This window comes from Salvelinus alpinus, chromosome 11 (assembly GCF_045679555.1).
Source record: "Salvelinus alpinus chromosome 11, SLU_Salpinus.1, whole genome shotgun sequence".
Classification (NCBI taxonomy): domain Eukaryota; kingdom Metazoa; phylum Chordata; class Actinopteri; order Salmoniformes; family Salmonidae; genus Salvelinus; species Salvelinus alpinus.
In genome coordinates this window covers 8,487,407-8,504,712 of record NC_092096.1, presented here as the reverse complement: position 1 = coordinate 8,504,712, position 17,306 = coordinate 8,487,407, and the positions used below count along the sequence as shown (strand labels likewise).

Genomic DNA, 17,306 nt, shown 5'->3' with positions numbered 1-17,306 from the left:
AATGTTAAGGAAATATCTAATGGTTTTCACGAACGTCATGGGTAACAAAGACAATCCCATCAATAATTATAATGACAAAGTGATAACTTTCACTACTTACATTCTTTTGCGTTTATGAACCCCAGGAAGACGCAGAAAGCGATCACCGACAAAACAGTTTTCATGATTTCTTATAAAACTGCGCCAAACAGAACAAAGACTTTGCAGCCGGTGTCTGATGAACGTAAAATATATATTCTTCCTGAAATGTAGTAAAGCCGCACCCACTTCGATTGATGCGCCAATTGAAAATCGTACTTCACAGTTGCTATGCAGGCTTCACCTCTCGATGTTTCTCTAGGCTGATCCAGGGTCGTCACTAGTTAACACAGCCACAAAGTCATTATTATGGCTAAACCCCACCCATTTCCACAATTTATCTGACTTTAAACCCAACCTTAACCACACTTAACTTTGTGCCTAACCTTAAATTGAGACCCAAAAGGTTACAGGGCTAGAAGAGAAACAGCTTTTGTGAAATGAACGTGAGAATTGACTTTTCATAGCAGGTTAGGAGAATTTGGACAAGGTTTGGAAAAGGATTTGCTGAAATGCAAAAAAAAATATGACTCAAATTTGACAAAAGCTGTATCCCTTCTAGCCATGACAGTCTGTTACAAAGTTGACGCAATCTTCAGTTAACCAGTTACAATGCTGGACATGCATTGATAGAAAGTATGGTAATAAAGTATAGTGTAGGATCTGAAATGTCAACATTGTATCATCACCCATTATAATGCTGTAGACGACTGCTCTGCATGCATTGCCTTCCTGCCTTGGCAACGTGAGTAGGTTAAGTACATTACCGATTGAATGATTAATGTAACATATCAAAATGGACTTTGAACATTACCGAGTCGATCACAACAAGTTCTTACAGTTAGAGACATTTAATCAAGAAATATCATTAAAAAAGTGCATTTTTGGTCACAATGATTTTGTATTTCTTTAAATTAAAAATATTTAGCCAAATAGTTGTCCAATGTCAATAGTTTACCATTTAATTTTTTTTATCAAACTGAACAGAAAAGTGTTGTATAATACACCGAAAGACAGAAAATATCTTATTTTTTAAGTAATGAAAATACAGTTCTCTACTTAGGAAAATGTGCCCCAAAAAGACCCCATTTATTACTGTTGATAATTGGTCATTTACAGGAATGTTGAAGGATAGACAGAAGATTAGGTGTTATATTGATAAATGACTTCAAACCAAAACAAACGTTGATATTTACAGGTCACACAAATACATATCACATGGGCTTCCTCTAAAATAATTTAGGCACTTTTTTTGTTTATTTAAATGCTGATCAAATATCAGACTTTACATTACACTGTTGCTTATAGCTAAAACCACATTCAAATAGTGCAAGTTATGGAGTTTGTTTATTTATTTCCATTTTGAGAAAAAGTGTTCAAATCTAATGGTACCAATTTCAAGGAAATCAAAAGTGTTTTTTAAAATCTAAAAATAAAATACTTGATAAAGCCTTTGTTTTTAAAGAGAATGCTCATCAGAAGCTGTGCCATTTGTCAATAAAAAATAGCTTGCCCAAAATCTAACAATTTTGTGTGTAAGTGTTTAGTAATGATTGTCAATTCAAAACCCTTGAAAAACTGGCACCGTCGCACAAAGTGTTACCAAAAATGAAAAACAAAAGCCCAAGTTTGTCATCTCAGCTCTAGTTTAAGGCTGGCACGGATTGGACAACCCCAGGTGGAATGGCCGCCTGTTAAGAAAGAAAGGTAAAAGTATGAGTTTTAATTCTGATTTAATCTAATTAGTTTCAGTTAATGTAATTAGAAACATTTTCAACAAAGAAATATAATACCTACCTACCATCATGTCCTGCTCCAGATCCTTACATATCTGCCTCTGGAGAAAACACAACAGACAGCACTGTTATTGTTTTACAGACTTTCAAACTACACGTCTATGTGGCCGATGTGAAATGGCTAGCTAGTTAACGGTGGTGCGCGCTAATAGTGTTTCAATCGGTGACGTCATTCGCTCTGAGACCTAGAAGTAGTTGTTCCCCTTGCTCTGCAAGGGCCGTGTTTTTTGTGTTGCGATGGGTAACGATGCTTCGTGAGTGACTGTGGTTGATGTGTGCAGAGGGTCCCTGGTTCGAGCCCAGGTTGGGGCGAGGAGAGGGACGGAAGCTATACTGTTACATCTACATGAAATCAGTCTCTTACTGTAACTAATGGTTCATCAATTGGTATCTAACTCAATCCAACTACCTCATCCCAATACTGGATTTATTTATTAATCTTGCTCCTTTGCACCCCAGTATCTCTACTTGCACATTCATCTTCTGCACATCTATCACTCCCAAGTTTATTTGCTATATTGTAACTACTTTGCCACCATGGCCTATTTATTGCCTTAACTCCCTTATCTTACCTCATTTGCATTCACTGTATATAGACTTTGTGTTCTTTTTTTCTACTGTATTATTGACTGTATGTTTTGTTTATTCCATGTGTAACTCTGTGTTGTTGTATGTGTTGAACTGCTTTGCTTTATCTTGGCCAGGTCGCAGTTGCAAATGAGAACTTGTTCTCAACTGACCTACCTGGTTAAATAAAAGCTGAAATAAAAAGACCACATAACACACCTAGCTCTCCAGGGCCCTGTCCAGAAACAACCCCTGTACTTCCTCCCTAGACACTTGTGGAGATGAGAGAGGATAGGCCAGTCAGCTCATGACTGATGTACTAGCTCACTGTACTCAGTAGCATTGTATTCCATGTAGATCTGATATGATTTTTATGTCTTGTGCTCCTCTACTGCAAAATTAATTGACCTCTCTGGGACAAATAAAGTAGAAACTTGAATTGTAGTCAATATGTCAATATAACCGATGTGAAATGGCTAGCTAGTTAGCGGGGTGTGCGCTAATAGCATTTCAATCGGTGACGTCACTCGCTCTGAGACCTTGAAGGTGTTGTTCCCCTTGCTCAGCAAGGGCCGTGGCTTTTGTGGAGCGATGGGTAACGATGCTTCGAGGGTGGCTGTTGTCTATGTGTGCAGAGGGTCCCTGGTTGTGGAGCGATGGGTAACGATGCTTCGAGGGTGGCTGTTGTCTATGTGTGCAGAGGGTCCCTGGTTGTGGAGCGAAAGGTAACGATGCTTCGAGGGTGGCTGTTGTCTATGTGTGCAGAGGGTCCCTGGTTGTGGAGCGATGGGTAACGATGCTTCGAGGGTGGCTGTTGTCTAGGTGTACTCCTCTAACTACTAACTATACTAGTAACTCACCCCAGGTGTACTCCTCTAACTACACTAGTAACTCACCCCAGGTGTACTCCTAACTACTAACTATACTAGTAACTCACCCCAGGTGTACTCCTAACTACTAACTATACTAGTAACTCACCCCAGGTGTACTCCTAACTATACCAGTAACTCACCCCAGGTGTACTAATCTAACTACACTAGTAACTCACCCCAGGTGTACTCCTCTAACTACACTAGTAACTCACCCCAGGTGTACTCCTCTAACTACACTAGTAACTCACCCCAGGTGTACTCCTCTAACTACACTAGTAACTCACCCCAGGTGTACTCCTCTAACTACACTAGTAACTCACCCCTGGTGTACTCCTCTAACTACTAACTATACTAGTAACTCACACCAGGTGTACTCCTCTAACTACACTAGTAACTCACCCCTGGTGTACTCTAACTCTAACTATACTAGTAACTCACCCCAGGTGTACTCCTCTAACTACTAGTAACTCACCCCAGGTGTAGGTCTTCAGATTCTTCAGGTGGCGGACTCTGCAGGTGTACTCCTCTCCGCTGGCTGGTGTGAAGCCAACACTCTTGGTGAGGTGGAACTGCCATCCCTGTTCGAAGGCCAGGTCTGTCTGCTTGGCGTCGGGGATCTCCACACCGTTCTTCAGGAGCTGGATGCTGATGTCAGGGGGGTGGAAGCCACTCACGTGACAGATCAGGGTGTTCTTATCGCCAAAGTTGCCAGGGTTACGGCTGTAGACCTGCACTTTGGGGGGAGCTGGTAGAAATACCACATGGAGATTCAAAGCTTTTCATTAGTTAAAAGTTTTATTCCATTTGTAGGTATTGGAATACATAAATATATTCCTTTACATTTCACAGAGGTAGGCTATATATGTTAACAAAGTTATTTCCTAGTAAAGTTCACTTAGGGACAAAGGTCTGAGTTATCAGCCATTTATTATGGCTCGGGCAAATACTGGCTGCCAAAGACAGCAGCCATTTCATTAAAAGTGAAAGTCAAATCTGGAGGGGATTTCCAACCAAAACAAAATGTGGCGTCATGTCAGTCGGCCTATACCAGGTAGGCTATAACATAACCTATCTACTGAAACAATCACTTAACGTTATATTCTGATCAGGTTAAAAACTTTACATTAGGTGACATCACACAACAATTTACAGGCATGCCAGCAAATAGTTGAGGGTAGGCCAGGCCTACATTAAAAATCAATGATTATGATGTAGAAATAATGATTATCTAGCAAAAATGGCAAAAGGTTCATGCAAATTATTTAACTAGGGCTCGAGGTTGTGGTGTACTTCCTCCCACATGACATGACAATGTAGGGTTTACAAGAAACAGTGTTTTATAAATACATTTGGTATTTAAATAAATATCCGAGTAAAAAAACGTAAAACTAAAATATAAACAGCGTACAAACAAACTGATGGTAAGAAATCGATAAAGAAATGCATTTCCAAACGTTGCGGTGACTTTATAAAACAAGATACTTACATTCTTTGGACTCCACAGCGCTGTAAATGAGCCCAAGTACAACGATTGACAGAATCGACTTCATATTTGGTCTAATTCTGAATCTTTCGTACTCAAATAAGAGAATGGAAAGATCCGTCTGCCTGTGCCTGGCTGTGGAAATAACCTAACTGAAAGTAAGGCAGACAGTCGTATAAATGCTCTCCAGGACCGCCTCCTCTCTACTTTTAAAATCCAATCAAAAATTGTAGATTTCTGTTGTTAGGCTAAAGAAAGCCGCACAGGTTAAATAGTTTATTGGGGAGGACTATAGTCTGGAAATAACCTGAAATCCAGGTGAGTTACCATAATAGCAATTTCGATTTAACATGTATGTCATGAGATAATGTTATTTCACCTAGGCATCCATTTTGAGAATAAAAAAAATATAGAATAGAATAGTTGTTTGGCCTTTTCAATATTTTGTGTCTCCATTGATCTAATTGTATTTGTATTTATTTAACTTTTATTTAACTAGGCAAGTCAGTTAAGAACAAATTCTTATTTACAATGATGGCCTACCCCGGCCAACGCTGGGTCAATTGTGCGCAGCCCTATGGGATGTGATACAGCCTCGAATCGAACCAGGGACTGTAGTGACGCCTCTTGCACTGAGATGCTGTGCATTAAGACTGCTGCGCCACTCGGGACCCCAAATATATTAGTAATTACAGTGAAAAGTGTCTAGAATGGTTACACACCATTACTTAATACAATATTACAATGCATGTATCTCTTTAAAAATATGTGTATTTATACACTATTTTCAGATTTTATTGAACAGAGGGGGGATGGCAGTGGGGAAAGATAGTTTATATCAGGCAGTACGCCGGATTTGAACCCAGGCCGACACCTTAGACGTGCGGCATAGACCACTAGACCACCCTAGGCCACAATACACATACCTCTTTTAATTATGTTTTGAGTTTTAGCATAAAGTTGAGCATAGTCTACTCTACCGCTTTAATAGTTCCCTGAAAAAATGACCCTTTGTCAACAGTTAGTGGTGTGTTGTGCTATTGCAGGTTTCACAGAAATCACGAGCCATGTCACATGACGAACGTTTACAAACCAAGCCGGAAGTGGAGTGAACTGACGCACGTCTACAGGAACAGCTGTGCAAGGGCCCAAAAAAAGAAAACATCAGACAGTATTTTAGTCTGAATTAAAGCTGGATCAAGATGACTACACCTGAAAAATATCCTAGGTCTTCAATTGAAGATGATTTCAACTATGGGACAAACGTTGCGACTGCGAGTGTGCAAATCCGGATGGGTAAGAGAAGACCCGTTCTAGTCTATTTACCTAGCTAGCCTAGCTGATGATGGTTGCTAACTAGCAAGCCATTTTATCAATATGTCTAGATTATGCCTTGCCAAATGAAATAAACTATGTGATATTTATTGTGGTGGTAACTAACTAAATGACAGAATCAAATACATCTGCTGCTATAGAATTTAACTAAATAAATCATGATTTCAATAAGCCTACTTAGCTGTCTATCTATTTATTCTCTCTCCCCGGAAAAGATTTTCTGCGCAAGGTATACACCATCCTTTCTCTTCAGATCATCCTGACCACGGCTACCTCTGCTCTCTTCATGTTCTGTGACACCATCAAGGACTTTGTCCATTCAAGGTAAATTGTGAACTATTAGTAGATCTGCATAATTCAATGGGCATTTCTGGGAACCACTGTGGTAGAAGGGTAATGAGGGTGGGTATAATTTGTGGAACGTTCCAAAAAACTTCGTAAATAACAAGGTTGCCAACAAACAACGCATACAAAGTTGTATAGCGGTAGAATAAGATACCAGGTAGAGAGGGTGGGCAATTTCATAACGTTTTTCACTCACCACAATTATTCCTAAGAAATATCTGTCCTCTCTCTGGTAGCCTATGGACAAACATTAAGAATAAGCTACGTGGTGAGGTTGATGCCTATTCGGCAGCTAGTTAGCTAGGTGAATTGATCATGCTACTTTGTATGCCTTGTTTGTTGGCATCCTTGTTATTTACAACGTTTTTGGAACAGATTCCTGTTGGAGCATTCCACAAATTATACCCACCTGGGTAATGATATTGTTATGATAGATATTAGTTAATGATACCCACCTGGGTAATGATATTGGCATGATAGATATTAGTAAATGATACCCACCTGGGTAATGATATTGTTATGATAGATATGAGTAAATGATACCCACCTGGGTAATGATATTGTTATGATAGATATTAGTAAATGATACCCACCTGGGTAATGATATTGTTATGATAGATATTAGTAAATGATACCCACCTGGGTAATGATATTGTTATGATAGATATTAGTTAATGATACCCACCTGGGTAATGGTATTGTTATGATAGATATTAGTTAATGATACCCACCTGGGTAATGGTATTGTTATGATAGATATTAGTTAATGATACCCACCTGGGTAATGGTATTGTTATGATAGATATTAGTAAATGATACCCACCTGGGTAATGATATTGTTATGATAGATATTAGTTAATTATACCCACCCGGGTAATGCTATTGTTATGATAGATATTAGTTAATGATACCCACCTGGGTAATGGTATTGTTATGATGGATATTAGTAAATGATACCCACCTGGGTAATGCTATTGTTATGATAGATATTAGTAAATGATACCCACCTGGGTAATGATAATGTTATGATAGATATTAGTTAATTCAGATAGTTGAATGCATACCCCACTAGGGCTGTAACGGTAATGGATGAAGACGGGCAGGAAAAAATCAAATAACCGCCCAAAACGTTAAAATAGGCGTACATTTATTTTTTGGAGGGGGGAAATGAATGTACCCCAATCCTCCACCCCCTAAATAGCCCTATACACCAGTATTGTGCAGTATATATTACATCAAATTCCTATTATAGTAATCTCTCCAGCCTGTGTGTCAGTCTGTTTCTGCCGTGTTGCCAACTCCTTATGGAACTTTCAATGTGGATTATGCAAGTGACAAGAGTCCAACCAGATGTGCTATAGTATGATCTGTCCAACACGCTGCCTGGTTGCCTTGGCTTGGTTCTGACTCTCTGATTGGTTGTGTACCCCTCCAGTCCAGCGGTCGTGTTGGTGTCAGCCATTGGCTCCCTGGTGTTGATCATTGCCCTGGCCTTCTACAGACATCAACACCCCATTAACCTATACCTGCTTGCCGCATTCGTAAGTTCTGGTTTGCACAGATTGTGTCCCAAATGGCACCCTATTCCCTATTATAGTGCACTCCTTTTGACCAGGGCCCATAGGGTTCTGGTCAAAAGTAGTGCACTATATAGGGAATAGTGGCCCTGGTTAAAAGTAGTGCACGATGTAATGAATTAGTTTAACTTAACATTGTTTTCTTTCTGTCTTTCAGACTCTGTTGGAGTCGGTCTCTGTTGCTACCGCAGGTGAGTTCTGCTCTGCTTGATGTCGATTCATCGTTTGAAACGTTTTATTTTATGTTTAGTTCAAAATATCCACCGCCTCCTATAGAAATTATAAATTCTATTCATCTCTCAATAAATAATCAATTAGTTAATCTACTGTGAGACACCTGTGACCTCATTAATAATATTATTATTCATCGCTTATTTTTCCCCTCAGTAAATATCGACCCCCCCCTACTGTGTTTCCATAGCAACACCACAGGCTTCACTCCCTGCCTGCATCTGACATGGCATCCTATTCACTATATAGGGAATAGGGTGCACTAATTAGTGTCCTTTAATAGGGAATAGGGTGCACTAATTAGTGCCCTTTAATAGGGAATAGGGTGCACTAATTAGTGCCCTTTATAGGAAATACATTACAATTTCAGACACAGTCCTCGTTGTTTGTTCCCTCCTATACATTGTGAATCAGGCATGTGTTTGTGTTGTTGTCTCTGTAGTGACCTTCTATGAGTACTCCATCGTGCTCCAGGCCTTCTTCCTCACAGCAGCTGTGTTCCTTGGGCTGACTGCCTACACCTTCCAGTCTAAGAGAGACTTCAGTAAACTGGGAGCTGGGTAAGAGGCCTTCAACTCCTGTCATAGACCTGGCTGTGTCTGAAATAGCACCCTCTTTTTCAACAGTAGTGCACTATGTAGGGAATAGGGTTAGGGTTCCATTTAGGATGCAAACCTGTTAGCTGCTCACTGTTACAGATACATTACCTACCTGTTAGCTGCTCACTGTTACAGATATATTACCTACCTGTTAGCTGCTCACTGTTACAGATATATTACCTACCTGTTAGCTGCTCACTGTTACAGATATATTACCTACCTGTTAGCTGCTCACTGTTACAGATATATTACCTGCCTGTTAGCTGCTCACTGTTACATATGTATTACCTACCTGTTAGCTGCTCACTGTTACAGATATATTACCTACCTGTTAGCTGCTCACTGTTACAGATACATTACCTACCTGTTAGCTGCTCACTGTTACAGATATATTACCTACCTGTTAGCTGCTCACTGTTACAGATATATTACCTACCTGTTAGCTGCTCACTGTTACAGATATATTACCTGCCTGTTAGCTGCTCACTGTTACAGATATATTACATACCTGTTAGCTGCTCACTGTTACAGATATATTACCTGCCTGTTAGCTGCTCACTGTTACAGATGTATTACCTACCTGTTAGCTGCTCACTGTTACAGATATATTACCTACCTGTTAGCTGCTCACTGTTACAGATACATTACCTACCTGTTAGCTGCTCACTGTTACAGATATATTACCTATTTATTATAGCTGCTCACTGTTACAGATATATTACCTGCCTGTTAGCTGCTCACTGTTACAGATACATTACCTACCTGTTAGCTGCTCACTGTTACAGATATATTACCTATTTATTATAGCTGCTCACTGTTACAGATACATTACCTACCTGTTAGCTGCTCACTGTTACAGATACATTACCTACCTGTTAGCTGCTCACTGTTACAGATGTATTACCTACCTGTTAGCTGTTCACTGTTACAGATATATTACCTACCTGTTAGCTGCTCACTGTTACAGATATATTACCTACCTGTTAGCTGCTCACTGTTACAGATATATTACCTACCTGTTAGCTGCTCACTGTTACAGATATATTACCTACCTGTTAGCTGCTCACTGTTACAGATATATTACCTACCTGTTAGCTGCTCACTGTTACAGATACATTACCTACCTGTTAGCTGCTCACTGTTACAGATATATTACCTATTTATTATAGCTGCTCACTGTTACAGATATATTACCTATTTATTATAGCTGCTCACTGTTACAGATACATTACCTACCTGTTAGCTGCTCACTGTTACAGATATATTACCTACCTGTTAGCTGCTCACTGTTACAGATACATTACCTACCTGTTAGCTGCTCACTGTTACAGATATATTACCTATTTATTATAGCTGCTCACTGTTACAGATACATTACCTACCTGTTAGCTGCTCACTGTTACAGATATATTACCTACCTGTTAGCTGCTCACTGTTACAGATATATTACCTACCTGTTAGCTGCTCACTGTTACAGATATATTACCTACCTGTTAGCTGCTCACTGTTACAGATACATTACCTACCTGTTAGCTGCTCACTGTTACAGATATATTACCTACCTGTTAGCTGCTCACTGTTACAGATATATTACCTACCTGTTAGCTGCTCACTGTTACAGATATATTACCTACCTGTTAGCTGCTCACTGTTACAGATATATTACCTATTTATTATCGCTGCTCACTGTTACAGATACATTACCTACCTGTTAGCTGCTCACTGTTACAGATGTATTACCTACCTGTTAGCTGCTCACTGTTACAGATATATTACCTACCTGTTAGCTGCTCACTGTTACAGATACATTACCTACCTGTTAGCTGCTCACTGTTACAGATATATTACCTACCTGTTAGCTGCTCACTGTTACAGATACATTACCTACCTGTTAGCTGCTCACTGTTACAGATATATTACCTGCCTGTTAGCTGCTCACTGTTACAGATGTATTACCTACCTGTTAGCTGCTCACTGTTACAGATGTATTACCTACCTGTTAGCTGCTCACTGTTACAGATATATTACCTGCCTGTTAGCTGCTCACTGTTACAGATACATTACCTACCTGTTAGCTGCTCACTGTTACAGATATATTACCTACCTGTTAGCTGCTCACTGTTACAGATGTATTACCTACCTGTTAGCTGCTCACTGTTACAGATATATTACCTACCTGTTAGCTGCTCACTGTTACAGATATATTACCTACCTGTTAGCTGCTCACTGTTACAGATATATTACCTACCTGTTAGCTGCTCACTGTTACAGATATATTACCTACCTGTTAGCTGCTCACTGTTACAGATACATTACCTACCTGTTAGCTGCTCACTGTTACAGATGTATTACCTACCTGTTAGCTGCTCACTGTTACAGATGTATTACCTACCTGTTAGCTGCTCACTGTTACAGATATATTACCTACCTGTTAGCTGCTCACTGTTACAGATATATTACCTACCTGTTAGCTGCTCACTGTTACAAATCAAATCAAATTTATTTATATAGCCCTTCTTACATCAGCTGATATCTCAAAGGGCTGTACAGAAACCCAGCCTAAAACCCCAAACAGCAAGCAATGCAGGTGTAGAAGCACGGTGGCTAGGAAAAGCTCCCTAGAAAGGCCAAAATATTACATTGTTACAGATATATTACCTATTTATTATAGTTGTTACAGATATATTACCTATTTATTATAGCTGTTACAGATGTATTACCTATTTATTATAGCTGTTACAGATATATTACCTATTTATTATAGCTGTTACAGATATATTACCTATTTATTATAGCTGTTACAGATATTACCTATTTATTATAGCTGTTACAGATATATTACCTATTTATTATAGCTGTTACAGATATATTACCTATTTATTATAGCTGTTACAGATATATTACCTATTTATTATAGCTGTTACAGATATATTACCTATTTATTATAGCTGCTACACTGTTACAGATATATTACCTATGTATTTAGAGGTTTTTCCTGAACACCAAGCATGGTCTCAGGTTTGTTAGTGCTGTCTTGATGACAACGACCATAGGAGCCACTAACGTCCCGGTCTTGATAAAGCTTCACACACAGCTGTATCCACAGCTGTATGGTTGTCAACGACAGACGGCGTGTTACTAGGTAGCCGCTGGTTGAACACTAGGAACAGAATCTTCACTGTGTTCCAGATTGTTCTCCGGCCTGTGGATCCTGATCATCGCTGGTTTCATGAAGGTGAGTTTCGTCCTTTTTACCGTTTCTGTTTACTGTTAAAATCTGTTTTCCTTCAGGTAGTGGTTACTACAGTAGAGGTGGTTTCAGGTAGTGGTTACTACAGTAGAGGTGGTTTCAGGTAGTGGTTACTACAGTAGAGGTGGTTTCAGGTAGTGGTTACTACAGTAGAGGTGGTTTCAGGTAGTGGTTACTACAGTAGAGGTGGTTACTACAGTAGAGGTGGTTATTACAGTAGAGGTGGTTACTACAGTAGAGGCGGTTTCAGGTAGTGGTTACTACAGTAGAGGTGGTTTCAGGTAGTGGTTACTACAGTAGAGGTGGTTTCAGGTAGTGGTTACTACAGTAGAGGTGGTTTCAGGTAGTGGTTACTACAGTAGAGGTGGTTTCAGGTAGTGGTTACTACAGTAGAGTTGGTTTCAGGTAGTGGTTACTACAGTAGAGGTGGTTTCAGGTAGTGGTTACTACAGTAGAGGTGGTTTCAGGTAGTGGTTACTACAGTAGAGGTAGGTCATTACCACTCTTTTCAACATCCATTATCTTTTCATTATCCATTATTTTCTTCTAAGTAGTCATTCCTCATTAATACCTTGTCAGTCAGTCATCCATCTATCATCCGTCCATTCAGACATCCTTAATCTATCCGTCAATCAGTCATCATCTATCATCCGTCCATTCAGACATCCTTAATCTATCATCCGTCCATTCAGACATCCATAATCTATCCGTCAGTCATTCATCCATCTATCATCAGTCCATTCAGACATCCTTAATCTATCCGTCAGTCATCCATCTATCATCCGTCCATTCAGACATCCTTAATCTATCCGTCAGTCATTCATCCATCTATCATCCGTCCATTCAGACATCCTTAATCTATCCGTCATTCATCCATCTATCATCCGTCCATTCAGACATCCTTAATCTATCCGTCATTCATCCATCTATCCCCTCCTCCTCCTCTCCTCCCCCCCTCAGCTCTTCTTCCAGAACGACACAGTGGAGCTGGTGTTTGCTGGTGCGGGAGCTCTGTTGTTCTGTGGCTTCATCATCTATGACACCCACCTCCTGATGCACCAGCTGTCCCCTGAGGAACACGTCCTGGCCTCCATTAACCTGTACCTGGACATCGTTAACCTCTTCCTGCACATCCTCCGCATGCTGGACTCCATGAAGAAAAACTGAGCTTCTATTCCCTAGTGCACTACACACTATTCCCTATTTAGTGCACTACGTTTTGACCAGGGCCCATAGGGCTCTGTATGAACGTAGTGCACCGTGAAGGGAATAGTGTGTGGTTTGGGACTCATGCTGCTTAGCTCACAGGGTGACTTGGGATCGATTCAGTTTTCAATTCAGTCACATTTTCTTGAATTATTTAGAAAATCCTCATAGAAAAGAAAATGGACATTTATCGAATCACCTCCTGAATTGAAAACTGATTTGCCCTCAATCTCTGATAGACGACCCTGCTGTAGATCCTACCAGTGATTGTGAAACGTTAACCCCGCCGTCTAAGTTTAACCCCTGGAGATAATATTCTATTATAACCTGTGCCATTTTGTTTTAGCATTTTGGAACTGGCTGTGTTTTGGACTTATGATGTTTTTGTTCTATACTGTTTATTATTCTGAATGTAAAAAACAAAAAAATCCTATTTAATTGTGGGTTGCTCGCTCTGTGAATGATACCTTTCTGAATATTCAAGCATACGGATTATGTAAGGTTGTTTTGGGTGATGGTGTAAAATAGCATAACACATTTTTTAAAAGAAAGTACTTCATTCTACTTTAGTCTAACTTCCATCCCCTAGCTTGCTGGTATTCTGCATTTCAACACATAAAAACATCCCTTAGTTACTCTCCATAGGAATAGAAAAATCCACTCAGTGGCCAGTTTGTATTAGGTCCATCTGGTACCGGGTCGGACCCCCTTTTCCTCCAGAACAGTCTGTTCTTTAAGGTATGGAAACAATTGATATCAACGGACCTAACGCCCCCAGTCTGTACCGTTGACACCAGGCAGGATGAGGCCATGGACTGTACCGTTGACACCAGGCAGGATGGGTCCATGGACTGTACCGTTGACACCAGGCAGGATGGGTCCATGGACTGTACCGTTGACACCAGGCAGGATGGAACCATAGACTGTACCGTTGACACCAGGCAGGATGGGGCCATGGACTGTACCGTTGACACCAGGCAGGATGGGGCCATGGACTGTACCGTTGACACCAGGCAGGATGGGACCATGGACTCATGCTGCTTACGCCAAATCCTGACTCTGGCATCAACACGACGCAACAGGAACCGGGATTTGTCGGACCAGGCGGTGTTTTTCCCCTCCTATGGACTGTACCGTTGGACTGTACCTATAGTCCAGTGTTGGTGATGTCCTGCCCACTGGAGCAGCTGCTTCTTGTTTTTAGCTGATAGGAACCCAGGGTGGTCGTTTGCTGCAATAGCCAATCCGTGACAAGGATCGACGCGTTCCGAGATGCCGTTCTACACACCACTGTTGTACTGAGCCGTTATTTTCCTGTTTGTGTTCCACCTGTTAGCTTGCAGATTTCTTGCCATCCTCCTTGGACATCTCTCATCAACGAGCTGTTTTCACCCACAGGACTGCCGCTGACTGGACGTGTTGTGTTTGTCGCACCATTCTCTGTAAACCCTGGACACTGTCGTGCGTGAAAAGCCCAGGAGGCCGTTTCTGAGATCCTGGAACCGGCACGCCTGGCACCGACGATCACACCACGCTCAAAGTCGCTTAGATAACTCGTTTTGCCCATTCTGACGTTCAATCGAACAGTAACTGAATGCCTCGATGCCTGTCTGCTTTATATAACAAGCCAAGGCCACGTGACTCACTGACTGTAGGAGCGAACCATTTTCGTGAACGGGGGGGGGGGGGTGTACCTTATGAACTGGCCACTGAATGTAGAGATCTGATCATTCTAGAAAGACTTGAATAGTAGTCACAGTAAAGTTTTATAAAATACACTATTCTCCACTATTGACTTAACCAGGACACCTGAGAACATTTATCACATATGAACCTATTCCATATATAGTGCACTACTTTTGACCAGAGGTTGTGTCCCAAATGGGACCCTATTCCCTATATAGTGCACTACTTTTGACCAAAGCCCTATGGGTCATTTGGGACAGAGATTTGATATGCCAGCAAACAGAGGGATGCTCTAGGACCAGGAAACATGTTCAACCAGTTACCTGGTGGGCAGAACCATGTACAGTAGAACAATACCACATCAGATGTCAGGAAAGGGAATCTGAAGAACACTACAGATTTGAATACCAAGAGGTTTCCATTTGAGATCATGTAAATACTAATGAAGGGATTTTACTAGGCTCTATATTCTGTTTCCTCAGTCATTAATTTATCAACAAACCTGCAAGTGCAATACAAATTGTCATGTTTTAAGTAAAATAGTTACACGTCTATTTGGTGAACTGTGAATGCACCGTCATTTGTATATGCTTTGATTTCATTTCTTGATTAAATTGTAAAGTTAAGTGTTTTAAATGTTCATGTAGATACGTCTACTTCCTCTAACTCAGTTGAACCAGTAATACCACGAGACCAGGTGAACACTCACCTGTATAGAACCAGTTATACCACTAGACCAGGTGAACACTCACCTGTATAGAACCAGTTATACCACTAGACCAGGTGAACACTCACCTGTATAGAACCAGTTAGACAACTAGACCAGGTGAACACTCACCTATATAGAACCAGTTGTACCACTAGACCAGGTGAACACTCACCTGTATAGAACCAGTTATACCACTAGACCAGGTGAACACTCACCTGTATAGAACCAGTTAGACAACTAGACCAGGTGAACACTCACCTATATAGAACCAGTTGTACCACTAGACCAGGTGAACACTCACCTGTATAGAACCAGTTATACCACTAGACCAGGTGAACACTCACCTGTATAGAACCAGTTAAACACTCACCTGTATAGAACCAGTTATACCTCTAGACCAGGTGAACACTCACCTGTATAGAACCAGTTATACCACTAGACCAGGTGAACACTCACCTGTATAGAACCGGTTATACCACTAGACCAGGTGAACACTCACCTGTATAGAACCGGTTATACCACTAGACCAGGTGAACACTCACCTGTATAGAACCGGTTATACCACTAGACCAGGTGAACACTCACCTGTATAGAACCAGTTATACCACTAGACCAGGTGAACACTCACCTGTATAGAACCAGTTATACCACTAGACCAGGTGAACACTCACCTGTATAGAACCAGTTATACCACTAGACCAGGTGAACACTCACCTGTATAGAACCAGTTATACCACTAGACCAGGTGAACACTCACCTGTATAGAACCAGTTATATCACTAGACCAGGTGAACACTCACCTGTATAGAACCAGTTATACCACTAGACCAGGTGAACACTCATCTGTACAGAACCAGTTATACCACTAGACCAGGTGAACACTCACCTGTATAGAACCAGTTATATCACTAGACCAGGTGAACACTCACCTGTATAGAACCAGTTATACCACTAGACCAGGTGAACACTCACCTGTATAGAACCAGTTATACCACTAGACCAGGTGAACACTCACCTGTATAGAACCAGTTATACCACTAGACCAGGTGAACACTCACCTGTATAGAACCAGTTATACCACTAGACCAGGTGAACACTCACCTGTATAGAACCAGTTATACCACTAGACCAGGTGAACACTCACCTGTATAGAACCAGTTATACCACTAGACCAGGTGAACACTCACCTGTATAGAACCAGTTATACCACTACACCAGGTGAACACTCACCTGTATAGAACCAGTTATACCACTAGACCAGGTGAACACTCACCTGTATAGAACCAGTTATACCACTAGACCAGGTGAATGCGCCTACAGTGTCTTTTTATTGTGTTACAAATTGGAATTAAAATGGATTTGTCCATTTTTGGTCAATAATCTACACAAAATACAATTTTGCAATGTCAAAGTGGAAGAAAAATACATTCATAACTAAAATATAATCGTTGCTTAAGTATTCACCCACTTTGTTTAGTCAAACCTAAAATTAGTTCAGGAGTAAAATGTGGTTTAACAAATCACATAATAAGTGACATGGACTCACTGTGTGAAATAATAGAGGTTAACAAC

General features: G+C 40.6%; 3 protein-coding genes across 6 annotated transcripts in view; 1 reads left to right on the top strand and 2 right to left on the bottom strand.

Annotated features, from left to right (window-relative positions):
* The window catches only part of LOC139533549 (beta-2-microglobulin-like), a 296,734-nt gene extending 296,375 nt beyond the window's left edge, over window positions 1–359 (bottom strand). The window contains exon 1 of one of the 3 annotated variants that reach the window (XM_071331684.1): window positions 101–359. In XM_071331684.1, coding sequence (XP_071187785.1) covers window positions 101–164 — 64 coding nt within the window. In that variant the 5' untranslated portion in view covers window positions 165–359. The remainder of the gene's footprint in view (window positions 1–100) is intronic. The other 2 variants (XM_071331682.1, XM_071331683.1) reach the window with 2 other exon arrangements.
* A 554-nt stretch (window positions 360–913) lies between these two features.
* Window positions 914–4,933, bottom strand: LOC139533547 (beta-2-microglobulin-like). Of its 2 annotated transcripts, none has more exons than XM_071331680.1 (4): window positions 4,800–4,933; window positions 3,786–4,058; window positions 1,876–1,915; window positions 914–1,769 (listed from the first exon to the last, which is right to left on the bottom strand). In XM_071331680.1, the coding sequence occupies exons 1-3, from the start codon at window positions 4,861–4,863 to the stop codon at window positions 1,902–1,904; spliced, it is 351 nt and encodes a 116-aa protein (XP_071187781.1). In that variant the 5' UTR covers window positions 4,864–4,933; the 3' UTR covers window positions 914–1,769; window positions 1,876–1,901. The 2 variants fall into 2 exon arrangements, with proteins under 2 accessions (XP_071187781.1, XP_071187782.1); XM_071331681.1 differs by having other exon boundaries at window positions 1,880–1,915.
* Window positions 4,934–4,981: 48 nt separating this feature from the next.
* tmbim4 (transmembrane BAX inhibitor motif containing 4) lies at window positions 4,982–15,649 on the top strand. Its single transcript, XM_071331678.1, has 8 exons — window positions 4,982–5,114; window positions 5,843–6,092; window positions 6,347–6,455; window positions 7,912–8,017; window positions 8,211–8,244; window positions 8,727–8,844; window positions 12,073–12,118; window positions 13,094–15,649. Exons 2-8 carry the CDS (start codon window positions 5,999–6,001, stop codon window positions 13,298–13,300), a joined length of 714 nt encoding a protein of 237 aa, XP_071187779.1. The 5' UTR covers window positions 4,982–5,114; window positions 5,843–5,998; the 3' UTR covers window positions 13,301–15,649.
* Window positions 15,650–17,306: the final 1,657 nt, after the last annotated feature.

What these genes read in the sequence shown, in the direction of transcription:
- tmbim4 (XM_071331678.1), top strand. Translation starts at nt 5,999, where the DNA reads ATGACTACACCTGAAAAATATCCTAGGTCTTCAATTGAAGATGATTTC. An exon ending in GAGTGTGCAAATCCGGATGG is followed by an intron (nt 6,093 to 6,346) that starts GTAAGAGAAGAC and finishes TCCCCGGAAAAG; the next exon opens with ATTTTCTGCGCAAGGTATAC. An exon ending in AAGGACTTTGTCCATTCAAG is followed by an intron (nt 6,456 to 7,911) that starts GTAAATTGTGAA and finishes GTACCCCTCCAG; the next exon opens with TCCAGCGGTCGTGTTGGTGT.
- LOC139533547 (XM_071331680.1), bottom strand. Translation starts at nt 4,863, where the DNA reads ATGAAGTCGATTCTGTCAATCGTTGTACTTGGGCTCATTTACAGCGCT. An exon ending in CGCTGTGGAGTCCAAAGAAT is followed by an intron (nt 4,059 to 4,799) that starts GTAAGTATCTTG and finishes TATTTCTACCAG; the next exon opens with CTCCCCCCAAAGTGCAGGTC.